Below are 27,804 nucleotides of genomic sequence, written 5' to 3'. Positions count from 1 at the left end.
ATCTAACATTTCTTGCATCACCTAACTGCACTCTTTTGTTTTTGACTTATTACTCGTACTTCTCCAAGACTCAGCAATTTGGAGACTCAGATAAAATAACAATATCATCAGCAAATCTCAGCTTTGATTTCCTCTCCTTGGATTGTAATTCCTTTTCCAAATTCCTCTTTACCACCTGTTCTATATAAACATTGAAAAGGAGCTTTGCCTCACTCCTTTACGGATTGCTGCTTCTTTTTCAAATCCCTCAATTCTTATCACTGTAGAGTGATGTTTGTATGGATTGTAGACAACAATTCTTTGTCAGTATTATGATCCTGATCACCTTCAGAACCCTAAATAGCTTGGTTCAATCAACATTATCGAATGCCTCATTACCATCTACTTCTTTAACTTTTCTTTAACTGTATGATTAAGTATGCTTCTGACACGAGTAAATAAATAAATCTACTTCTTTCAGTTGATACAATTGTTGAATATGTTTTTGTCATCTTTCTGCCTTCTCCTCTTTTTCCATCTGAGCTCTTAATATTCATACACCTAGTTTTCCTTTCTCCAAAGGTTTCCTTGATTTTCCTGTATACATATGCATCATCTACCACACAACCTTCAACATCCTTGCACTTCTCTTTCAGCCAGTCTTCCTTAGCAGTCTTGCACTTTCTATCCACTTCATTCTTTAATCACCTATATTCTTTTGAGCTTTTCTAATTTTCTACTTTCTTGTGCTTTCACCATTCGTCAATCAGGTCTAATATCTTCCAAGTTATCCACTGATTCTTACTTGATCTTTCCTTTCTTTAGGAGTCCTACTGATCTCCTTCACAACTGCCCAATCTTCATCTACTGTGTTTCCTTCAGCCTTTTTATTTAGTCCTTGTGCAACATATTTGTTGAAACAATCTCTCATACTCTTTCCTTTCAACTTGTCTAGATCCCATCTCCTTGCAATCCTTCCTTTCTTCAATTTTAGATGGCATTTTGTGACCAACAAGTCGTGGTCACAGTCCACGTCTGCTCCCGGGAAGTTCGTGCAATCCCACACCTGGTTTCTGAATGTCTGCCTAATCATAATGCATTCTACTTGATACCTTCCAGGTCTCATCCACATATACAGATATTGTTTCTGTTTGAACCAAGTAATAGCAAGGGCAAAATTATTACTGCTGCAGAACTGAACCAGCCGACTTCCTCTTTCATTCCCTTGTCCCAGCCTGAATTCTCATATGGCATTACCTTCATTCCATTTCACTGCATTCCAGTCTCCCATCACAATTACATTCTTGTCATCTTTTACCTTTTTTATTAAATTTTATATCTCTTCATATATTCACTGACCAAGGTTTCCATGGGAAAATAAGCCAGGATGAAGCATACCACGAATCCAACGAGGACTGCATCTGCAAACTGTACAACCAAGCACCGTTTTGCAAAATGTGGAGACAGAAGTCAATCTTTAAAGACTGGTGAATGTACACATTGTGTTTAGTAAAATTATTACATTCTTTTGATTTATTCATCATCCGCTGAACTAGTAGTGGTGGGCACTCACAGCTTACCCGCTGCACTATTCAGCTCCTGCATTGTGTTGATAATTGTCTAGTTGCCTGCTCTTCTTGCCAATTTACTTCATCTAACTTTAGTATATCCATCTCCCTTTTCAGACTATTTTTTTTTTTTTTTTTGCAAGTTGCTTAACGTCGGACCGACACAGACAGGTCTTATGGCGACGATGGGGCAGGAAGGAGCTAGGAGTGGGAAGAAAGAGGCCGTGGCGTTAATTAGGTACAGCCCCAGCATTTGCCTGGTGTGAAAATGGGAAACCATGGAAAACCATCTTCAGGGCTGCCGACAGTGGGGTTCGAACCCATTATCGCCCGAATTCTGAATAATATAACAAGTAACTATTCTCATTTTGGTTCCATATTGAAGTTGACATATGTCTCATATATTATTACAATATTTATAAGTCCACCTGTTCAATACAATACAATATAATCCACTATTTCATATGGTTAAAATTTATACACAATACATAAAAGTCAATGGTACATGTTTCACCCTCCTTTATGGGCATCATTAGCCTATATTAATCTTAAAAATAATACATATGGAGTCTTTCCAATCTTATAAATTATAGGGTAAAATGTTGAACAATGATTTCGTAAAATATTATACAATAACATCTAAAACAATGATATTGCACCAAAGTGTGTTGTAAATTAACAGTTTTTGAAGATTAAAACGTGGTTAAACATGAATATTTGAGAGTTTAAAAATAAAATGGATCCTTCGGTTATATATCATTAAGACTGTGACGGCCTTGAGTATGAATCCAAGATGGTAAAATCACTCAGTTATTTGAAACAGAAGTGTGAACGTAATAAATATGTTAAAATGTATACGGTTGATATATCTGAAAGTAGAAAAGAAAATGGAACACCTGCGCGCAAGGATCCACCCACACTTACCCCCTCCATGTCCTTCACTGTCTCAGCCACACCGTTATAGTACTAGAAGTAGAAAGCTCAGTCAAGCTAGCGTTGCTGGAACAGCCCGACGTACTTAATATGCACCGTGCGAGTAAGTACCGCCTTAGGCATTTTTGAAGTACGGGAAGTCTCTTGTACAGTACTATTTAACTAACTTTCTTTAACATTTTGTTTCAGAAAAAACTCGATCATTTCTTCCAACAAATGTTGCAACGGGGTTATAACACCTACTTGACCGTCTTTTGGATCCAATTGATTACCACACCGACATAATTACTGACATCCGCTAGCTTCGACATAACATTTTATCATTAGCAACGCCTCCACAAGAAGTTCCATTTTCTTTTCTACTTTCAGATATATCAACCGTATACATTTTAACATATTTATTACGTTCACACTTCTGTTTCAAATAACTGAGTGATTTTACCATCTTGGATTCATACTCAAGGCCGTCACAGTCTTAATGATATATAACAAAAGGATCCATTTTAGTTTTAAACTCTCAAATATTCATGTTTAACCACGTTTTAATCTTCAAAAACTGTTAATTTACAACACACTTTGGTGCAATATCATTGTTTTAGATGTTACTGTATAATATTTTACGAAATCATTGTTCAACATTTTACCCTATAATTTATAAGATTGGAAAGACTCCATATGTATTATTTTTAAGATTGATATAGGCTGATGAACAAGAAGAATTTCAAAGGGAAATAATACCCTTGGTACCCAGGACAGAGGTGGGGAATGTTGAAGAGGAATGGAAAAGATTTAAGGAAGCACCGGTTGGATGTGCAGAAAAGGTGTGTGGTAGAACATCAGGAAATGTGAAAGACAAAGAAACACACTGGTGGAATGATAGGGTAAAGATTAAAGTGAAGGAAAACAAAATGGCATGGAAAGCATAGAAAACATCTAAGACTGAAGAAAGTAGAAGAAAATATGTGGAGGCAAAGAATTTGGCCAAGAAAGTAGTGGAGGAAGAAAAGAGGAAAAGCTGGGCCTTATTCACACAGACATTGAGAGATGATACACAGGGCAGCAAGAAATTACTGTATGGTATCTTAAGAAACAAAAAGAGAGATCAAGTAAACACCAGATTTGTGAAGGATGAAGGTGGCATAATTTTAACAAAGCCAGAAGAAATAAGAAATAGATGGAGGGAGTATTTTCAGAAGCTGCTGAACATAAGAACGGATGACAGTCATTCAATGGACGACCAGGAAAGGCAATTAGTTGACGAAGAAATGGATAAAGAAATTACAATGAATAAAATTGAAATGGCAGTAAGAAAGATGAAAAATGGAAAAACTGCTGGAATAGATGAAATTTCAGTGGAGATGATAAAGGCAGCTGGAGCTGTAGGCCTGCAGTGGACATATCGGATTCTCAGGAATGTCTGGGAGAATAAGGAGGTCCCTGAGGATTGGCAAAAAGGAATAATCATCCCAATTTTCAAGAAAGGTGATAAGAAAGTTTTGAAGAACTACAGGGGAATTACTCTAATATCCCATGTTGCTAAGATAATGGAAAGGATACTGAAAAGTAGAATAAGGTTGAGGGTTGAGAAGCAGATACAGGAAAATCAGTTTGGTTTCAGAAGTGGAAGGTCAACAATAGAGCCCATTTTCATTATGAGACAACTAACGGAAAAGCATTGGGAGTACGGGAATTATATGGTGATGACATTCATTGATATTGAAAAGGCATATGACAGTGTCCCTAGGACGAAAGTCTGGGACAGTCTGGTGCAAAAAGGAATTGGACAGGGATTAATAAAAATGATCATGGCATTGTACAAGGAATGTTGTAGTTGCGTGCAAACACAAGTTGGTTCAAAATCACTAGCGGGCTGAGACAGGGAAGTGTTCTATCACCAATCCTGTTTACAATAGTAATGGATGACATCATGAGAATGGCAAAAGCAGCATATTGAGGAAGAGAAATGAACATGATGTTATTTGCAGATGATATTGTGATTTGGGGAGAAGACGACAGGAAGGTTCAAGAACAGTTGAATGTGGTGAATCGGAAGATTGAAGAATGTGGATTGAAAATAAGTGTAGAAAAGAGTAAAACTCTTGTTATGACTAGAGGGGAGAAAAAAGGGAAAGGTCAGATTAGACTTGCAGACAAGCCCCTGGAAGTAGTGGAAACATTTAAATATCTGGGGAGTGAATTAATGGAGAATGCTCGACTGGATGCTGAGATTAGTAAAAGGATTCAAGCTGGAAGTCGTTTCTATCATAGTGTAAGAAATATGTTATGGGACAAAGATGTGCCAATGGAAGCAAAGGATACTATGTACAAGATGTATTACGTACCCATAACAACTTACGGAGCAGAAACTTGGACAATGACAAAGAAGGATGAGAGTCGAATACAGGCAGCCGAAATGAAATTCTTGAGGAGTATGATACAGAAGAGTAGAAGAGACAAAATAAGGAATGAGAAAATCCGGGAAGAAATTGGATTAGAAAAAATGAATGATAGAATAGAGAAGAGCCGACTAAGATGGTTTGGGCACATAAAGCGAATGAGCGACAAAAGAATGCCAAAAAAGGTGATGGAAATGCAAATTCAAGGAAGGAGAGGCCGTGGACGACCACGATTGAGATGGAAGGATACCATCCAACGCAGCATTATAGAAAGAAACCTGGACTGGGACACAGTGTTGGAGGAGGAGTGGTGGAAAGACCGAAGAAAGTGGAGAAGAACCATATTTGCCCCTACGCGGCTACAGCTGGATAAAGGGAAATGATGATGATGATGATGATGATGATGATGATGATGATGATAGGCTGATGATGCCCATAAAGGAGGGTGAAACATGTACCATTGACTTTTATGTATTATGTATAAAATTTTGACCAAATGAAATAGTGGATCATATTGTATTGTATTGAACAGGTGGACTTAAAATATTGTAATGATATTTGAGACAAAGGTCACATGGTCCGCAGGGGAGGAGATCAACATTATAATTATTCATCGATAATGATTAAGTGATATCAAATTATATGTTTAGTAATATTTCTATTATTGATCTAAAGAATACCACACGTTACATTTAATGGAACTGAGTCTTCAATATTACATTTTTTGCTAGTATCTGTATTAAAGTTTTTGGCACTGCAAATGACATCCATTTTGTAAAGGTTTTCAATAACTCACATAGTTAATAAATACTACAAATATCTTAATCACATTTAGTTTTGGACTAATTGTTTTTGAAGACTTAATATGAATAACTTCTCATTATAGAATGTTTAATATACAGCATAATGATTGAGCTTTATCAATTTATATGTTATGCATAATGTGTTAAAGCATTTAATGCACTGCAGAAGACTTTTAAACAGGGTGAAACATGTATGCTGCATAATGATTACTGTATCGACAAGCTGACTGCATGTTAATAGTACATACACACAAATTCTACTGCCGTTAAGGATCACCTAAATATATAAGTTTGCCGAGTGCATCCAGTGATGTAAGGCTTGCAGTACAGCAGTGCCTTGGGGAGGTTGTGATTTTTCTACTGGGAGGAAAGTTTTAAATACAGGGTAGCCTATATTTATGTGTGTTACTGTTCAAAAACTACCAATATTAAGAACCGTAATGGCATGGCCCATTCAGATTGACAAATAGTGACTGTGGATATGACGTTCAAACACCCCACGGCCGACAATCCAGCGTTGTGGGAATATTTTGTCGCACTGGTACAATGTAGGGTGGCAGTTCAGTTCTCCGGACACACACTGTTGTGATTTTGGCTTCTCAGGGAAAGTTCAAAGGGTATTCACCACATGAGTTGAAACTCCTGGGACCACCTGTTCCCTTTCCTTGAGAAACATTACCAATGGTGTCAAATTTTGGTGTTATTCTTGTAACTTTTACATTCAGTACCTCCGACCTCATCTGTTCCACCTCCTGTTTGTTTTGTAATACCTAAAGGCACACACTACACAGAGGTGCGATCTTGCTTCTGGGCCACATGACAGCCACTTTTTAAATGTTTTAGACTGTACAAAACAAGCAAAACACTGACCTGTCGGGATGCAGTCGTGGGTGAACGGGCGACACGTTGGAAAGTCGCACGTCGTATCCCGAGGCGACGCTGGCCAGCATGGCCGCCATGTTGTAGAGGACGAGCTCGACGATAGAGAGCTTGGGCTTGCCTTGCTTGCTGGACTCCACGGTCGTCCCATTGTAGAGCGTCGGCATGGGAACGGGCAGGGGGAGGACGAAGGGGGGTCCCTTCGGCAGAGGGTACTCTGGGGGCCAGTCGGGGTCACTTGCTGCGTAATCTGCAAAGTGACACAAATTAACCCACCCCCCACAACAACACATACCTCTCCGTCTTCTTCCTAGTCAGTGCAACACCTTAAATAAAAGAACATAAATGCCAAGTCCAGGCCCAGGTTTTACACAATTATTTACACTAGAAGAGATTAGCGAGCATGTGCTAGTTGCTAGAGCTCAATTCAGTACAGGAAGAGAGCAGGAAGGAGAGAAGAGTACAGGACATCATGACCTCCAGTTTTATGCGGAATCCAAACCACAGGAAAAGGATATCTTGTTTCAAAAATCCCACATGCATTTGCTGGCAATTGAACCACGGCTCCCTTGGTGGGAAACGAGAAGAGCTGTCAAGCCCCCGACAGGAAGAGTTTGTGAAGTAAGAACGACTAATACCAAGGATGGAACATTCACTTGTGTAAATCGTTAAGTAACGTACATTTATTTACTAGGTGAGGCAAAATAAACTATGTACAATGAAGTCACATCTTTTAATTATTAAGTCTCTCTCCCAGCGTGGCGCTAGTTTCAATATACCTCGTTCGTATAACTCCGTCTCAACTCATTTGAATTGAACTGTTGGCCATCCAGGAACTTCTTCACTGGAACACCTCCCAACCCACCGCCACGAACAGAAGGCACAGGGTGATCAGACGGACATTTGGATTGTTAGGGCACGACACAACTTTACTGAAGTTCTTTCGTAATTTGAAGCATTCACAGTGGTCCCTTGCATAGGAACACCATGAATATCTAGAAATGTTTATGCAGATTGTGTCACTTTGCTGGGGAGTGTCATCATTTACTCGCCTTTCTGGTCATCTGCCAGGTTCCTTGGCAAGCACAGATATTGTTGTTACCCTACGACAAGGTTCATTACCAACGGCTGTGACATTCTGCGGTCACAGGTCGCGTGAAACATATGGCGATGCTGACAAGTCCAACATTTCGTTCAGGTTTAGTCTTTCACCCACAAGGAACCAATTATACCTCGTTGCTCTTCACAAGTTGGCACACTTCAAACCGTACGTCAACTATCCAGCCAAAATAACATTGCGGGTAAAAATGATCCGCTCTCACGTGTGACGGAGTTGAGTAAAAGACGTATTTGCAGAAAATGAAAAACAAGCAAGTCATTGCAGCAATAAGAATATATTACTGAAGAGTTTACTCAGAAGAAGAAGCATGACAATGTTAACATTAAGGACACCAACACCAGATGAGAGGAGTACTTCATGCAGTAATATGGCAAAAGCTTTCAATAAACTGCAAACAACTTAAGGAATTTTAAAAATGTAACACTGGGCTACGACTATAATCCAGCCACTCCACAAAAACGGAGATAAAGGCAATCCCAATAACTACAGAGGTATCTCTCACCTGAACTGCAACAAGAACAAGAATTAGGTGAATACCAGGGAGACTTGAGACCTTGCACTTTAAAATTAGTCAAGCTTATTACAGAAAACAAAACAGGCCTCTTTGTAGACTTTAAGAAGCCATTGAAACTCTTAAGAAATTTTTGATTCCATCCAAAATTAATCAAATTGATAGAACTCACCTCAACAACACAAAATCTAAAGTCAAGTTCAGAGTGGAATTTTCTGAGCCATTCCTCATAAAAGCAGGGTTAAGACAGAGATTCCTTGTCACCACTGCTGTTCAACTGTGCGTTGGATTATGTAATGAGAGGATGGTACAAGAATAACCCGAAGAGAACATAAATTTAAAGTGCCTGCTCTCCTGTCCAACAACGTTCAGGTAGCTGGACAACAAGTTAAATCATTACAGAAAATTGGCCTCAAAATATCCTTTAAAAAGACAGAAATTATGTAAACTACCACCACTCGTCAATAAAATCACAATAGAAGAACAGGAAATCAAAATCCCAGATAAATTTAAATATTTAGGAGAAATAATAACATATAACCTCCATGAAAGACCATCATGGCATAAGGTATGTAAGTTGGGTATTCAGCCCGAAGGCTGGTTGGATCCTCAACAGGTTCACCATTAGCTGTCATAGATGGCTTAGGTGTCATTGAAGAGGCGTGCTAGGTAAATGAGAAGTGAGGTAGTTTCCTATTGCTTTCCTCACTCATAACATAACTCCTCATGTCATAACACAATTCATAAAATGACCAGAGCAAAATATATCAGCAATAACACTTACAATAAAAAAGGCCTCTTGATAGCCACAAAATTCAAACGCAAGAAAACAGTTACTCAACCAGAAATAATATATGCAAGTGAAATCATTTTCAAAACAACAAACACTGCAGAAATAGAAAAATTACTCAATATTGAAAGAAGAAGAATGCTTAAACAAAACCTAGCAAGGAAATGGACATTGGAGAGACCTATTTCTAATGAAATGGTGTACAAGGAAATGGAACGAGTAATGAGCACAATCAGGAAAAAATTAAGCTCATTCTTTGGACATTGTACTCAGGAAAGATTATCGAAGAGTAACAGATGGATTACAGAAATCAAGGAACTACACATTATAATAGAAGATTTAAAAACAAAACAGACAAACAAAACAAGATCAACAGAGGGACAGGAGATTACGGTCCGAGAGAATGAAGAAGTATTTGGGGCTGACAGGAAATTGAAGTGGTCCAATGAAAGCCAACTGACAGGTTGAGATATGAGAACAGAAATGATAAAGTGTGGTGGACTGATGTGTGAAAACAGAAATATATCTTCAAGAAAGAAGGTAATAATTATTATACAATGTGACAATTGATCATGTTGTCAGAATAAATCAAATATTCATATCCAAAAAGCCCAATTACTTCTGCCATTCCTTTTCTCTTGTATCCCACACTCACTTCCACATCCTTTATTTCTCTCTCCAGTGTCTGCAGGAATTTGTCCGTATCTTCTTCTTTGGATCCAGACTGGGGTGCATATACTCCATTCACTAAGATCTTGTTGGTTATTACCCTTCGTCAACTTCTTCTCTTCACTTTACCTCACTAAATCCAATCATAGTTCTCCATGAAATGAATTTGCATATAGTTGATATAAAAGTGCCTTATATCAGTCAACATTCCTCCTCCATGTGCGCTCATCTATCTGTTGTAAATATATACTCTCAAGGCTTTGTCATCTCATGTCAAACTGCGGCCTTTGATTCTAGTTATTCACTGAGCAACTTGGCCCTGCAGTAAGGGTCACGCAGCTATGAGCTTGCGTTCAGGAGATGGCGAGTTAAAATCCCACCATCGCAGCCCTCAACATGGTTTTCCATTTTTACACCAGGTAAATGCTGAGGCTGGGGTGACAATGCAAAAACACAAAAAACCATCTTGAGAGCTGCTGACGGTGTGACTTGAACCCTGAAAAATACAAAAGCATGGGAAGTATGAGACAGCAATAAAGTGGAAGAAAGTAGATTAAGAAATGAGAAAATGTGCAAGAAAATAGTAAGCGAAGAAAAGCTGCGAAGGATTTACATGAAAGTTGGAAGATGATATTGTGTTGTGCGGAGCAAACACAGAAGAAGTACAAGTACAACACGACAGGTTAAGTGACATTATTGAAAATAATGCAATAAAATTCAGTGTGGAGAAGACAATGGTGGTGACTTGAGGAGAAAGGGAAGGGACAAAACCTTGAAACTGTAGAGATCTTCAAGTACTTGAGAAGCAAACTGATGCAACACTCAACATGGAGATGAACAGGACAATACATCCTACCAGAGTGTGAGAAACCTGGTGTGGAGCCAGTGAAATGGATAGGGAAGTGGTGGTTATTGTTTTAGGATGAAGTACAACTAGGCAACCATCTTCTATTAATCAGAGGGTGGGAAAAATGGAAGGGGTCTGAAAATTTGAAAATTGAAGGTATTGGTCAGAGGGGCAGGAAGGGCATGAAAATGAAAGACTCCCTAGGCATCAGATGCTCTAATAACCAGGGTAGGAAAAGAACAAGAGATGGCCAAGGGAGGTCAGGTAGGATAGAGTAAGAAGTAAGTAAATTGGAGTGGAAAAGCTTTACAACAGAATGGAGAGGGATAAACTTAAGATGATAGAGACGGTTAAAAACGATCAAGAATAGCATAATTAGAACACAGTCATCCCAAACCAGAGAGAACTGGACAAGGATGACGACGTATGTAAATGTACTTCAGAGTTTAGCATCTTCGTTACTGATAATGCTGCTTTTAAAGCTTCTTTCCTCAATCTCAGGCTACAACAAAACTAAACAAAACCATGTCCACAGCTCAACTTTACTTCATAAAACTGACAAATACTCTTAGCATAACAAGTCCTATCTATAGGTTATTCTGGGGCCAGAGGAGATTAATAAACAATGCTGGAAGACGGGCATCAAAGAAAAGGCTCTATACTATTCTAATATGGCTTAAAAACTTTAGGGAAAAAAGTATTTACAGTAAAAATCAGAAAATACTTACCACATGTGCCATACATACTGAGAAGGTGACAAAGCAAGCATGGCACTTCACTTCATAGCAAGGGGGCAACTCTAACTACTAGGTCATGTGATGTCACACAGGAACTTCAACAGTCAACTTCTTTGTAGAAAATCACTCAATTTCTTGAATTTCATCTGCTTCTGGACAAGCGCTCATCTCAGCACTCTCTCAACCACAAGCGTGGGCTCATGCCTTAATGCACAAAGTGAACTTTTGTGTGAAAAAGCAATAAATCAAGATAAGTTTTCTAAGGGTTGTTGTAAAAGTAGTGAATTTGATCTACTCTACAAGTTTGTGGTACTGAGAATATAAGATTTTCTTAAAGAGTCTTGATTCATAATTGAGCGACATCATTTATTGCACTGAAAGCAGTGGTAGAATGAGTGTTTTTTCTTGAGCATTAATTTCACGGAGAAAAAGAGGAAGCGGTAAAGACAGCAGTCCAAGGCCATCTTGGAAGAAGTTGATAAACACAGTTTTCTTGATGAATGAAGGCCAATGCTGAAGTAGTCCAGGAAGGAAGACATCTAATCAATTAGAACAAAGTCTTCCCCAGGATATACTGACACAGAGGAGGAACACTCCAGGTTAAACCACACCAAACATGGCTAACAGCTCAACTGCACACCAGCAAATAAAGAAATAGAGGAATAATGGCAGGCAGTACATACACAAGAACCAGGATGGAGTTGTTACACATTCTTTTGAAAATTATGTTTGGAATTTCTTTATCAAACATCTTGTGATGGAAAGTAATTGTTTTAAATGTTAGATTATCAAAGTTTCTATACCGCGAACCATAGTCCAGTTTAATAGGAATAATTTCGTCAACAATTGTAAGAGTGACGTGAAACCCTAACTTAATGTCATTTAATAAAATATACTTATTTATATTAATAGTAAAAACTGGCATTATTATTGCAGTATGTAACAATGCTTCAAAGTTATTTAATTAGGCATATCATTCTCGTGCCCATACCACGTACCCTGCAGATGGGAGACAGATCCCCGATAAGAAAGCTCGTGATGACGAGGAAAGATCTTCGTGCTTGTGGAGTTTATCCGTGGTAATTCAACTCGATTCTGTCCTCACTGGAGCATCTGACTTGCGAGTTTGATATCGGCCGAGATAGGATGTTGGCATGTCAGTGTCAGTGAACTCAGCTGCAGTAGTACAATTCCACCTTTGTTGCTAGATGGTAGCACAAGGCACATCCTCATAACGCTAGCTAAGGCCGTACTCTGCACTATGTTCAACTTTACTACATTAGGCATCTCGTATAACAAGGACTTCATCTTGCTCATTGATATTTGAAAGACATGCAATGTTTGATTTGAATATTCTTGAAATTTGTGATCTGTAAGGAACAGGTTGAGACCCTCAATCAAAATCCTACATTTCAAACACGAATGGAAAGAAGTCCATGAATCATTCATTGTTGAGCAGATTGTTAGTTTGAACAGTGTTGCAGCTTAATCAAAGAGAAGAAAGGTGTTTGAAAAACCACAAGATAACTCATTTTCATTTTTACAAAAAGTAAAGTTACTAATGTGAAGAATCCTGTCTCTTACCTATAATGTCCATGATCCATCCTGCGAGAAAACACAACGTAAAATTTGCAAATGGAGTCGCTTAATTATGCCTCCCAGTAAATGATCTATTTCATGAGTGTCTTGCTTTTGAATTAACAATTCATGCTGACATCTCCTCTTACCGAGAATACAATCCGAAATCTCTTCTCTGCCATCCAGTCAGTTGGTACAGTAGCTCAGCAAAATCCACTCCTTCACAGGGTGGGTCAGAAGTCACGGTTAGAAACTATTTTAAGTAACTCGTAGTTTTGCGGTTACATGAATCTGGAAATGTGTTCTAGGTTGAGAATAATGTTTATCTCTGCCCGTAATATGTCTGTCTTCTGGTAGATGTCGCTCAAATTACAACAATCCAGACGATAATTGCTAGGCGTCACTCCATGAAAATACGGCATACGATCGTGTTTTGTTTTGCTTGTGGTTCTGGCAACAGCTACCAAGGTGATACTATTGTAAACATTTGAGTTGTTATGGCAGAGGCAAGCAGATTCACAATTGAAGAACGTCTTCTCCTTGGCTAATGGATACATGAAAAGGAACGAATGGGTGATGACATTAGGGAAAACGTTTTTAATCGCTTCAATAAAGAAGCCCCAACAGAAGCTGTTCGGAAACTGAAAATAAAGACCTTTGCAACTGGGTCTGTGTTAGATGTGCCACGCAGTGGAAGATCCAAGAAGTATGACAACGATAATGAAGTCACTGAACACTTAAAGGCATCATTGCTTCGTTCACCAAAATAATCTGCAAGGAAGCGGTCAGCGGTGATCTTCGACCCGGCAGCATCAGTGCAATATGAATACGCAACATGATTCGTGCAAATAAGTTAGTTACTTGCAGCTGTTCCAACATTAGCAACTTGTCATTAAGGTTATGACAGATGAATGTTTTGTGTATCTTAGTTCCTGGTCTTGAAATGTTTATATCTGGGCGAAAGACAACCCTCACTATTATGAAGAAATTAAGCAACACCAACCTCATGTTATGCTCTGGGCCGGTGTCATATTTCTTCAATGGATCTGTGACCAGATGTTATCTCACTGGCTGTTACCTGAACTCGACAAAGTTGGTCTGCTCAACGACGTAGTTATGCAACAGGCTGGTCCCCCGGACACTACGCGACTCCTGGTCAAGACTGGTTGAACAACCATTTTCCGTTATGGACTGAATACATCAATATAAATTAAAATGTACTGATTAGGTGGGGAATCCAGCTTTATAATTGTGATCGTTGGAACTGTCAATATGGGGTTAACAAAGCTAATAAATTATGAGGGACTGAACGTGGAGGGCCTCTTATATGGCGACCCAGAAGCCCAGAATTAACAACAAGTGATAACTGGTTGTGGTCGTTCTTAAAGGAAAATATTTCCACAACTCATATGACTTCTATTGAAGAGCTGAAAGAAGAGATTACCTGTACCCTGGGAATGATCACTCCCAAAATACTGCGCTGAACAAGCAGACACACATGGCAGCGAATCCAACTCTGTGCCAAGAATGATTGTCAGCATACAGAGAGAGTTTGAAACATGTAAGAACATTCATTTCGGTCTTCTTCTTGTTTCAGTACAATAACCTGTAACTTCTAGCCCACCCTTGTCTTGCTTCTACAATTTGTGGTTCAAAGTTCCAAGATTCCCAAGGAAATGCTATTTCACGTGTCTACTGTATTCTGGCTTCGTCTGTCTCACAACATGTTTCAACAACATCTGGATTGAGAAAGAGAGCATATTATTTGCCAAGTATATTCTATTATGTGCAGTACTCCGTAAGCAAGAAGGCTACTTCATTACGACAGGATAATGTAGTTTACTACAGTAACACTGGTGTTGTGATCGATATGATAAATGCCCTTTCTTCAACAGGTCTGTAGCTTCACTAAACTAACTTTTGGAGTTTCTTGTACAAAAAGCCGAGACAAATGGAAAGGCTAAATCGTGATTCATGCAGTCCAATAACACAATACTAAAAGCATTCTGTAGATCTCAAAATAAGAGCAAATTCTAACGTCTGATGGGAGTCAGAATTTTGTTCTCCAAGAGTTCTTTAAAATGTTCGACGCTAACAATGTGAAAGCCTACATTCAAGATGGAAAGTTTATGAGTGGAGGCCACCAAGACTGGATGCTGGAAAGAACACATGTGAGGTAAGCTCATTGTGTTTAACATGTCATTTACATTCCTTGTGGTCACAAAGGAACTACAAGTTGCTATTCAAAATGAATTCTAAAATAAACTTGTGAATTGTCACCAACAACAATACTACTACTGTAGTGAACTGAGCAGAATGACTGATTACTCTTTAGATCTCTGTTTCTTCTGGCCCTTGAGACTAGGAGTAATACCCCACAGCTCTCAGATTTTTACAATTATTCTGCTAGACTCTGGAATTGTCTCCGACCTCAGATTTTATAGAGGCTGTCAGGAAGAATTGAACTGTGGATATGTAACCAGAGTGGGTATGTGTAATAAACTGATTACATGTGAATAGCACTGCTGTGTTCCTTTCACTGCAACCTGTAAAGCTAAACTGCCTTAAAACTCAGAGAAAATTCTTTGACTCCCAACTCAAAGTATGCAAAGTGTCAATGTCGTTTATTTTCAAAATAATGTTTCTTACAATCATCATCATTTCTTCGCTCCAGTCCGTTCTGTCCACCCACATATGTGACGCCACTTTACATTTCTAATTTCAAGGTCCTTGAAAATCTGCTTCTCCCAAACATCACGAGGTCGTCGAGTATGCTCCAGAACTCCTGTCCGGATCCATTCTTTTCGTGTGATCATACCAGTTCTAGGGTCTCCAGCAAGCTGCTGCCGGGTATCCATATTCCTTATTTTATCCATTTGGTTTTTGAAAAGAAAGGACATTAAATAGTGATGAAGTCTTCACAGTATAACGAGGAAGGCAGGTATCCATGTTCTTCTTTATACCTCCTCCCCGACGGAGCCACGAATTTAATTCGGGACCATTCATCCAAGTAATCGAATCTCTCTTATCTCTATTCTTTTTTGTCCCTTAATCGTTGCTGAAAATCTCCTGTGTTCTTACACTAGTGAAATCCCTATAGTTTCGATCCACACAAAGGTGAAGTCCTACAATTGCCAATAGCAGCAGAGAAGTAAACATACAAGTTTATGGGCTTTATTCTATCAGAACTTCATTTTACTTTTAGCAAGGAAGAAGGCAGAGTCTAGTGGTGGTCTGGTCATGTCTGTGTCCATTGGGCTGAGAATTCTAGAAAACGAAGCACAAAAGGCTGAAAGTACTGGCAACAAGTGGTACAAACATCAATATTACATAATGTATAATGTATGTACATAATATTAAGAGTGACAACATATTTCTCTTTAGTAAAACTTGAGTTAACTTTCTGATTCATAAAATACTTCACCAAAAGAGTTTCACTTTTTTAGCGCATTTGGAAGTTAGACAGAGACACTGCAATGATAAGCGAGGAATTCCAGACATCTCATGATGTGAAGTCTTCATTCTCATTTCACTACAAATGATCTTGTCGATGTCTACATGTTACGCATGCATCATCATCATCATGCTCATGTCTTGTATATACAAGGAGAGAGATATAATGGGAAAGAGAAAAAAATAGTTTGGAACAAAATATAGCAAAAACCTACATTTTAAAATTATTTATTGAGAACCAAAATCCAAAACAATACAGGGCAAACAGCAATAACAATACAATGTGGGGTGGTGGCCCTAACATACATACAACTACTAGTAAAGCTTAAACAAGGTAAAATAAAAACATGCAAACTACTGCTCACGAGTCAACTTACGACAGCGAGCTAGCAGACGCTCCCGGGAATGGCCTGGACAAACAATGGACCCACACCAGTATTAGAACACCTCCACCTCACGTTAAGTAGTACACAGAGGACAGTGGTTCACCGTGGCTACACCACCACAGCGACCAGGGATCCGCACTCTGCCCTTTCATCACATCATGTACTTCAAAAATATGACAGAGTGTGCATGGATTCCTGGACGTCATCCTGCAGATGGAGTAACCACTCAGTGAGGTGGGATGAGTTGAGTATGAGGATCTTCGCTGAAGTCATCATCATCCATACCTATTTCTTGCAGGGCACCTATGTTGGCAATCCCGCCCCGTTTCTCGAGGTTGGGAGCGCTTTTGCTCCAGCGCTTCTGTCCCGCTCCGTCAACCACCCGGGTTATGATCTGCCCGCGCTCTCGCTGGTGGCAAGTGCTAGGCCCCCACGTCTTACCCTTCACCCCGTCGGCAGGTACTACAACACACCACCACACAGGATGCTGTAAGTAACACTCTTAAAGGGTGACCAGTTTTCAAATAGTTTACAACACACTTCTTCTGGAGCAGACATCAAGTATTTTATACAAGTATGGCTTTTGCCCCATTACCTTGCTCTATCATTCTACATCCCTAGGAAAACTCCACTTTTGGCAGGAAAAAAACAAACAAACAAACAAACAAACAAACATTCACTCCTTTGAAAAAATAAAATAAAGATCATTTTGTCTTTGACAGTAAATACATTTGAATTATTAAGTCACTGTGCAAGCAAATGGAAAGTTGAAGAGTCAAGGGTAGCAGAGACATTGTGGTAAAGTAGTTTTAACCACAAATTTAATTCAGGGACTGACCTTCTGTAGGGTGAACGCAAAGTAGGTTGTGACAAACATGAGCATCATCAGGAGGGCAGGCTGGGGGCTGAGAGGAGGAGATTGTCCTTGCCCTTTCGAGCTTTCTTTGGTTTACAGCTCCAGTTTCCGATCTCCTCAAACTTGACGACAATATCCACGATCCTTCCTGTCTTCACTGTTTTCCTTCTTCGCCTCGACTGTTCTTGTAGCCTTCAACCTGGATGTGCTGACTCTGCTTCCCACCTCACCTCCTCATTTCTTAACCTCTTCATCCCGGACCTCAGGAACTTCTCTCTGATTGTTAATAAACTTAACCATGATAGGTTAATATTGTGTTTGGTCCGTATTGACTGGTCTGAATGTATAATATAACTATTTATAATAGTTTATTAAATCCGCCTTGATCAATACACTCATTGGTCAAGATCGTTTCAACACTGCAAATTTTGCTTTCTTTGGACTCTAAACATCTCCAATAGAGTTCAGTTCAACATCCACAATTACCCTGGGCTGGCACAGTCTTTCCTTCCTCTTCTGCAATCTTTCAGATTTTAGTCATGTAAAGGAGACAAACTGCATGGCAGGGTTGGTGATATATCCACTTTCTTTATCCATTCCTCCATTCTTTCAATTTTCTGTCAAATCATACAATACATACATCTCTATGAAAACCAGATGTGTTTTAACCAATCCCCACCTAAAGTTGCCGTACGGCAATAAATAACTCTGTTTTTAAAAGGTACTCGGCTACTACCGAATCAATTGCTCCAGGCTTTGACGAGCTTAAATAGTCACAAGTCTCACATGTGTACGTTAAAAGGAGCACCGGCAGGTGCGCCACAGAGCGGAAGGAGCAGACGAAGGAAGGGTTGGCACGAGGCCTCTATATTGGGCATCCTCAGGGAGTGCAAAATTATCGCAACCCCTTTGTCGGCAGCAAGGGCAGGTCACCCATCGACCGAGGGTAACAAACCAACTCATATGTAGAACACAAGACAAAAATTGAAAATATGTACAAGAGAAACAGTTGTTGGAAAGGTACAAAAGCAATCGTTTGGTGTGTGCTGCTGCGTGAACCCTACTTCAATGTATCTGTTGGGGGACACTCAACAGCGAAGTGTTTAGGTCAATCCGCTTTTTTTAAAATATTGAGGTCAAATGTCATGACGCAGGATCCACTTTGGACCAAGTGGACGTGATAGAACACTAAAAAGCGAACAAATTTTATATAACACGTCAGGTCCGCAATCTAATAATTTCCGAAAAATTGATGAATCTTCGATTCCAACGCAACGTGTATATACTTGGAGAGTTACACCGCAGTCGAATGGAACAGTAGTTGTCTGCGAAACGCGATGACGTGAGTTCCACTCTCATCGCAGCTGTAATTTTTGTACAAAATAAATTATTATCTGAGGGAACGTGAAGATAAAAAAATGGAACAAAAATATTACACAAACTGCAATGCACTTTATTTTCTAAATGAAATTAATACAGGCCTAAACGTTCTCATAAGGCCATATCTACGTTGGCGCGATGGAAAGCAACTTGTAAATATATATACGATGATGTACCCGTGCTTCACTATCAAATTCTAGGTTACGTAGTATACATATTGTGAGTAAGGCTGTATTAAATTCAATAGCTCTTAATGTTACCCCAGAAATGCGACAGGGAAGTCACCAAACATCTTTCTTAGTGTTAAGACTGCGTTAGGGAATTTTCATTGTAATGGTAGGCCCTCTTGCCTACCATCAGTCACAATCCGCCTGCTAACTTTTACATCATCAGAAAGACTGCCTTACTGGGTGAGTTGGCCGTGCGGTTAGAGGCACAGAGCTCTGAGCTTGCATTCGGGAGAGAGTGGGTTTGAACCCCACTGTCGGCAACCCTGAATATGGTTTTCCGTGGTTTCCCATTTTCACACCAGGCAAATGCTAGGACTGTTCCTTAATTAAGGCCATGGCCGCTTCCTTCCCACTCTTAGGCCTTTCCTGTCCCATTGTTGCCATAAGACCTATCTGTGTCGGTGCAATGTATAGCAAATTGAAAAAAAAAAAAAAAATAGCCTGCCTTAGTAGTTTTCCTAACCGAAATCAACATATATCGTTACAATGATGTCAGTAGGAATGTTGCAAATAAAAACAATGCTATCATATGAAATACTTGATCAAATTAAAAACTACACATTTTCTCACTTTTAACAAACAGTCCAAAGTTCCAGAGCTGGAATGGCGAGGCCACAGACAGCTGTGAACACTCTTCTGCCATTATTCTGTTTAGTGTGCACACAGAGTAGGGATCGAATAGCTGAACCAGTGTGTTAGGTACCATCAGTATCAGAAAATGTACGAACCAGAGGAATGGCATGCGAAAGAAGAAAGTTATCTCACTCCCCAGCTATTTCCCGCCAATATTCAGGCACACTGTTATACTCTGTACACAGCACTAATCCCATCTATCGGAGATGAGTGGCAGCGTAAGAGACAAAGAACATCACAAAAAACAATGGTCAAAGTAATGTTATTGTTGATCAATTTTACGAGCTTTCAATACTGCAGGTTTTCACATTTAGTTTTCTTCTGACTCTGATATATCACTCTTATCATAACTGGTATGGTAAAACCGAATAAAACATAAATAATCGGAAACAGTAGGCTACTTCTAGATAGGACGAATAACATAGGTATTAAAAAATTAAATTTTAGCCACTTCCCCTAAACTACCATTTCATCCACGCTGAATCAAATTATTTATAGCCTAGACTGTAGTTATTTATTCCCCGACTGTACATACTGATTTTCATTAAATTCTGTTTACCCATTTTCGCGTGGCTCGGCGTTGATATAGACTTAGCAACAAAATACGAATTCATGAACACCTCTGTTATCATAGGAACATATTTATAAGCTATAAATTTAATTTTTGTTCCGTATCAAAGTTCAATTATAAGAACTAAATTGACAAGTTTTGGGACTAGTTTCAGCAAAAGTGTGGAAGACATATATGATCAGAAATTTAATTCTTTATTTATTTTTTTATTTATTTAGTCTGATCCAGGACACCCTAGATTTGCCATAAGGCACAGAATAATACGCAATAACAATTTTGAGGGAAGATAAAAGAGATTAATGTTTAAAAAAATGGTAGGTTAGAATTAACCATGTTAAATGGCATGAACTCCATATAAATGGTGACGAAGAATCGAAACGGAGTATTTGATGAGCGAGACGACTATCTCATCTTGTAGGCTTCTCGCTAGCTTATATTTTTGTCGTCCTATCTAAAAGTAGCCTACTGTTTCCGATTATTTATGTTTTATTCGGTTTTACCATACCAGTTATGATAAGAGTGATATATCAGAGTCAGAAGAAAACTAAATGTGAAAACCTGCAGTATTGAAAGCTTGTAAAATTGATCAACAATAACATTACTTTGACCATATTGTATTTATCCATAGGACCACTAATAACAAAATATTGGAGAATTAAGTTTTAGGTCTTCCCCTAAACTACCATTTCACTCAGTGTGAATAAAATTATTTATAGTCTAGATTGTAGTGGCTTTTCGTACTGATTTTCATTAAATTCTCTTCAGCCATTTTCTCAACATACACACATCTGTATAAAAGTTTTGTCTGTACATTGCTCAGAATTTAAAAAGGAGGGTATTGTTGTACCAATCGTGTTCACGGTGACAAGGAAATGCACTTTTTAATTTTCTGTAATTTCTGTCTGTCGGTATGCAAAGTCGGGGAATACGGAACTAAGTTATAAATAATTTTATAAGACGCCCTAATATCACAAAGTTGAAAGAAAACTAAATTTGAAGGTCTACAATATACAAAGCTCATAAAATTGATCAACAATAACATTACAATGACCATTGTTTGTTGTAATGTGCTTTGTGTCTTCTGTTGCCACTCACCTCCGATAGATAGGATTACTGCTGCGTGCCGAGTATAAAATTTGCTTTATGTCGCACGGACACAGATAGGTCTTATGGTGATGATGGGATAGGAAAGGGCTAGAAGAGTGAAGGAAGCGGCCTTGGCCTTGATAAAGGTACAGCCCCAGCATTTGCCCGGTGTGAAAATAGGAAACCACGGAATACCATCTTCAGGGCTGTTGACAGTGGGGTTCAAATCCACTATATGCAAGCTCACAACTGTGCCCCCATGACCAGTCGTATCGAATGTTGTTTGTTGTTTGAAGGGGCCTAACATCTAGGTCATCGGCACGAAATGAGCCAAAACATAATGACAATTTAGAAGTCCAAAATCCTCAACTGACCAGAATTCAAAACGTGAGGACGAAGAATGAATGGATTTAAAACAATCAGTGGATCCAACCTGCAATGCCCCACATTCCCAAAAATTAACGTTAAACAATAGTAATGTACTGCTTCTAAAGCACAATACTGAATCCATGATGATTGTAGTCTAAACGGGTCCTCATAATGGTAATTATCGCTAGAAAACTAGAACCATGGTATTTGTCATGTTGCGGTACTAATGAAAATTAGCACAGACTCGTGGTCTTCCAAACATTATGGTACTACTCACAGGCAATGAAATGTGCACATGCAACACAGATCTGTGGCGTTTCTCACATTGCGGCACCATTAACAGGCAATGCAAACCTATGGTGTTCATCACACTGTCGCCACTAATCACAAACCTATATGAACCTAACACTGGGGTACTACGCGCAAGTAAAAGCGACCTATGGTGTTCCCCGCGTGGTGGTACTAGTTACAAGTAGTCTCATTCGATCAACCTTTGGTCACCCTTTTTTAGTCACTTCTTACGATAGGCAGAGGATACCATGGGTGTATTCTTCGTCTGCGTCCCCCACCCACAGGAGGTCGTATTGAGTGTAACGCCCTGCCTGAATATTGGCGGGAAGTAGCTTCTGCTTCATAAATTTTCTGACACTACCAGTACGTCACACACTGGTTCATCATAGCCTTCAAGCTGTTCAATCTCTACTCTAAGATGCTGATTGGAATGAGCAGTGTGCATATTTAACGGAATAACGGCAGAGAGTGTTCACGGCAGTCTGCGGCCTGGTCATTCCAGCTCTGGAACTTTGGACTGTTAGATCGGCACCGTAGTACTGTATGTAGAAGGTTCCAAACAAATTTATAACATGTAATGTAACTGTCGTACTGTTCGTTAAAAGTGAGAAAATGTGTGGTTTTTTCATTTGATCGAGTATTTTATATGATAACATTGTTTTTAACCGCTACATTTCTACTGATGTTTTTGTAATGATCTATACTGACTTTAGTTAGAAAAACCACAAAAACAGTCTTTTTGAGAATGTCGTAGCGAAGCACGGGTACATCAGCTAGTACATACGTATATGACAGAAAATTGAAAAGTGCATTTCCTTGTTACTGTGGGCATGTTCAATACAGAAATATAATTCTTTTAAAATCCTGATCAATGTACAGACAAAACTCTTATTATATATATATTGTACAAAAAAATATAGCTGCGATGAGACTCGAACTTATGTCGACGAGGTTCGTAGACAAGTACGGTGACCACTAGGCCACTGCTCCAGTTGACTGCGGTGAAACTCTTCAAGTACATACATGTTGCACTGGAATCACAGATTCAATTTTTTTTTTTTTTTTTCTTCGGAAATTACTAGATGGTGGACCAGAATGTTTAAGTAAAATTTGTTTGCCTTTAGTGTTCTATCACCTCCACTTGGTCTGAAGCATACGTTATTTTTTTTTTTTTTTTTGAAACGAAAGCATATTGTCCTAAGCCCTTCTACATGAGTTACTGTTGTGTGTCCCCAACAGGTACATTGAAGCTCGTTGAAATCAGTTGGATGTAGGGTCTGGCCTCTCCTTGTTAGATGTATCGATGACTAACTACAGTGACTACGGTATTGAATAGGTGGACCTTCCCATCTTTGTTGATAGTGATCAGTCGTCAATATGGACCAAAATGAAATTAATTTCATATCAGTGGTGATGATAACTTTTTCTGTTAGCCTCCAGAACCACTGATGAGGATCGGAAGGTGATGATGGAGGGCAAGTTATAGTTTTACATACCGAATTTACAAGATTTCTTGGAATTATTATTCTGATTATTATTACTATTATTGTTATGGAGGGGCATGATTAGCTCAATGGTTCAGCTGCTGGCTTCCCACCTGGAATGGTGAGGTTCGAATCCCAGTCAAACCTGGGTTCAGTTTTTCATCTCAAAAATCACGTGGCATCAGGAAGGGCATCTGTTGTTAAACCCCGGCCAAAACGAAAATGAGCCTGCGACCTCAGAAATAACTGGGTAAGCTGCACAAAATTTTTATAAATTATTATTGTTATTGCAGACCAATTGAGAGACCTAAATAGGAACAAGGTACATTGAACTGATGACACTCCCTCTGAATTGCTGACTGCCAGCAATTAGTGTATGAGATCTATAATACACGAGAAGTGTCAAGCCATTTTTCACACAATGTTGTTATAACTTTTCCCAAGAAATTAGCTGCTGACAAGTGTGAAAACTACCGCATCATTAGTTCAGTATCTCACGCCTGCAAACGCTTAACATGTATTATTTACAGAAGAACGGAAAGGCGAGTATGGACAATAATTACCTCAGAAAGAAAGAGAATAGAAGCTATTGAAATGTGGTGTTACAGAAGAATGCTGAACGTGAGATTGAAACACGTATATAGATATTCTGAATCGAACTGATGAGAGGGGAACAATTTGGCGAAATTTGACCAGAAGAAGGAATAGAATGATACGACACATCCAGGACTTGTTCAGTTAGTTTTTAAGGGAAGTCCAGGCGTAGATCAAGGTATGAATATGTCAAACAGAGTAGAGTAGATGTAGGATGTGGTAGTTAGGTTAGCCCAGAATAGGGTGGCATTCAAACCAGTTTATGGACCAATGACCAAAAATACAATGGTCAGATTGACAATCTGACATCCCGACAGCTACACAAGCCATACCTCTGCGCAGCTCGTCACCCACCAACCTCTGTTCAAGGAATCATGGATACAGAAAAGAGAAAAATCCTTGATGGGTAAAAGAGGCAGATTCTGACGTTGAATCTCCTCCTTCATTTCGAAATACAGATTATTCCAGGTATGAAAATACAAGGGTGCATTAAATATAAAAACAGTGGCTTTGGGAGCGAATGGAAAGGGGTTGGGCTTTGAGAGGAACCCACCACCTCCCAAACCGTGTAGCGAACTCTGCAAATCTTTTTCTGCATTTCATTCTTTCTTTTATAATGGTAAAAATTATGACAGCAGCTGTTGCCACACTACTTCACAGGTTACATTCGATGACGAAGTTTCAGGAGGGACAAAAACATGTGATGGGACTTGCGATGGCTTTCCAGGACCAGATATTTGTGTACCATGTACATTATCAGAACTATATGAACCAGTAAATTTTTTAAAAATTATCTTTTATTATTATTATTAATTTTTTTTTAGTTCCGTTTGGGCCTGTTATGGACCACGTGGTTCTTATCTCTAGCAGCTTTCTTCTTTGACCAGTACTCCTTCATTCTTGCACTGTGAATGTCTTTTCGCTCCTGAGTCCATTTCCCACCTCCTCCCGGACGTACTGTTTTTTCTGTTAGTGACTGGAGAGAGTTTGATGTTCTGATCAACGTTCTATACCTATTCCTGTCATAAATTTCACTGGGAGCAATGTCCAATTCTTGAAGGTCTTTTCTGACGAGTCTTGCTCACTTGGCATTAGTCGCTTTCCCTCTAGAGATGGTGTGAAGATTCTGGAGGTGAGCCTCTGATTGTCCATTCTCATGACATGACCGTAGAAGTTCAATCTCCTCTTCCTCATAGATGTTGTAATGCTCTCCAATTGTTGGTACAGTTCGTTGTTGTGCCTGATTCTGTACTTGCCTTCTTCTTTAATGGGGCCCATGATTTTTCTCAGGATCTTCCTTTCCTTCAGCTCCAGTTTTCTAAGTTGCCCTTTTCTTACCATGTTTAGGCATTTTGAGGCGTATAGTACTGACGGTCTCACTACAGTAGTGTAATGCCTGATTTTGAGGTTAAGGGAGAGGGATTTGGATTTGTTCATACTCTTACACAGGTGGTAGGCATTTTCCAATTTGATGCATCTGCTGTTCATGGCCTGATCTTCATTCATGTTTGGGGTTATCCATTCTCTTAGGTATCTGAAGGAGTTAGTCCTTTGTACTGTTTTGTCCCCCAGTGGGATTGATTTGGGTGCATCTTTGATGTTGGTGATAAACTGTGTTTTGTTGATGGCGATCTTCAGCCCTACTTTAGCTGCTATGTGGTCGAGAGAGGATAGTTGATGGATAGCTTCCTCCACACTGGATGCCAGGAGTGTAAGGTCGTCTGCGAAGGCTAAACAGTTGACTGTTAACTTGTCTTTCTTGTAGCCAATTCTCAATCCGGAGTCATCCTGTAGCATTTTCGTCCACTCACGAATGACTTTTTCAGGTAGGCAATTAAAGAGGATTGGAGATAGGCCATCCCCTTGTCTAACACCTGTTTTGATCTCAATTCTCTGGGACAGTTCCCCTCTGAATTTGATTCTGGCAGTAGTGTTGTTTCTTGATCTCCCCCTTTGTTGGTGGGAGAGAGTCCGACTTAGTAACATTCTGAGGTTCGAAATACAGTTTCTCCTTGGGTTCCCTTGAATTTAGAAGGTTGTTGAAATACTCTGCTAGAACTGTGGTGCACTCTTCATTGTTTCAAGGTTTTCTTATCTAGTCCCAGTTCAGCGAGTGCCTGGAAGAGTGACTCTCTATCTACTGAATCGTAGGCCTTCTGAAAGTCAACAAATGTTGCCACGCAGGGTGAGGCGCTTAGGTTTTTGTAAGTGATGATGGTTTTGAGGTTCAGGATTTGTTCGGCGCATGACCCTGACTTGCGAAACCCAGCCTGGTACTCTCCGATGCAGGAATCTAGTTGAGCCTCTACTCTTGTGAGTAATACTTTGGAGAGTATCTTATACGTCACTGATACAAGGGAAATCCCTCTGTAGTTGTTGAGATCTGATTTGTCGCCTTTTTTGTGTAACGGGTGGATGATAGCTGAGGTCCAGTCGCTAGGTAACGCTTCTGTCACGCAGATGTTTGATATGATTTCATGGATACTTTGGATTGACTCCTCATCAGCGTATTTCCAGAGCTCTGCTATGATTCCATCCTCGCCCGCTGCTTTGTTACATTTCAATTCTGAAATGGCTTTCTTGATCTCCCCCTTTGTTGGTGGGAGAGAGTCCGACTTAGTAACATTCTGAGGTTCGAAATGCAGTTTCTCCTTGGGTTCCCTTGAATTTAGAAGGTTGTTGAAATACTCTGCTAGAACTGTGGTGCACTCTTCATTGTTCATTTTCAGATTTCTGTCAGCTCCCCGAAGGTGAAGTGTAGGGGCTGAGTAGGGTGTTATTTGAGATTTAAAAGTTTGGTAGAAGTCTCTAGTGTTGTTTCTTTGAAAATCCCTCTCTGCTTGTTCAATGATATTTTTATTGTACTGCCTCTTGGTGTTCCTGATAATTTTAGTAGCAGTTTTCCTAACTTCTAAGAAGTTTTTATGGTTTTCCAGACTTTTGTTACGGTTCCATTTTAGCCATGGTTGCTTTCTCTCTTCTATTGCTTTGTCACAAGTAGTTGTCCACCATGGATGTTTGTTCTTTCTGACTGCCGGGATGGTGGTTGTCGCTGCATCTATTAGTGCCTTCTGTAGTTGGGGCCAATCTTTTTGTCTTTGTTTTTAGCCAGGGTCTCGGTGAAGTTATTGTTATCTTTCAGCCTGGCTGGATTGAACCTTGGAATTCGCGACTTGATGCAGTGGTTTTCCCTGCTTCTTTTAAGAGGGGTGAAATTTGTTTTGATCAAAGAAAGATAGTGGTCTGAATCAATGTTTGCACTTCTCAATACTTTGACATTCAGCACTTCTTTGCTGTTGCTTCTACTGATGGCTACGTGGTCCAGTTGGAATTCCCCAAGCATTGGGTTAGGACATCTCCAAGTCATGGCTTTTCTAGCAAGGCGTTTGAAAGCTGTAGATCTGAGGACTAAGTTGTAATTTCTGCACAGGTCAATCAGCCTTTCTCCATTCCTGTTGGTCCTCTTGTGGGCTGGGTAATCTCCAACTATGTTCTTGAATTTTCTCTCTTTGCCAATCTGGGCGTTAAAGTCTCCCATTAAAATAGTTATGTGGTGTTTTGGGATCCGGTCCATTGTCTCTTCGAGTACCCTCCAAAAGGTTTCCACATTTTCAATATCTTTCCTGTTGGTGTCATTAGTAGGTGCATGGAAGTTAACAAC

General features: G+C 39.5%; 1 protein-coding gene across 1 annotated transcript in view; it reads right to left on the bottom strand.

The window, feature by feature from the left end:
- The window catches only part of LOC136883317 (mitogen-activated protein kinase kinase kinase 11), a 554,016-nt gene that overhangs the window by 55,455 nt on the left and 470,757 nt on the right, over nucleotides 1-27,804 (bottom strand). Inside the window, exons 7-8 of the mRNA XM_067155556.2 lie at nucleotides 16,953-17,111; nucleotides 6,550-6,808 (exon numbers count right to left, since the gene is read on the bottom strand). Of these exons, the coding sequence (XP_067011657.1) occupies nucleotides 6,550-6,808; nucleotides 16,953-17,111 (418 nt within the window). The remainder of the gene's footprint in view (nucleotides 1-6,549; nucleotides 6,809-16,952; nucleotides 17,112-27,804) is intronic.

Source organism: Anabrus simplex, chromosome 11, assembly GCF_040414725.1.
Source record: "Anabrus simplex isolate iqAnaSimp1 chromosome 11, ASM4041472v1, whole genome shotgun sequence".
Classification (NCBI taxonomy): Eukaryota; Metazoa; Arthropoda; class Insecta; order Orthoptera; family Tettigoniidae; genus Anabrus; species Anabrus simplex.
This window is presented reverse-complemented; position numbering and strand designations above follow the sequence as displayed.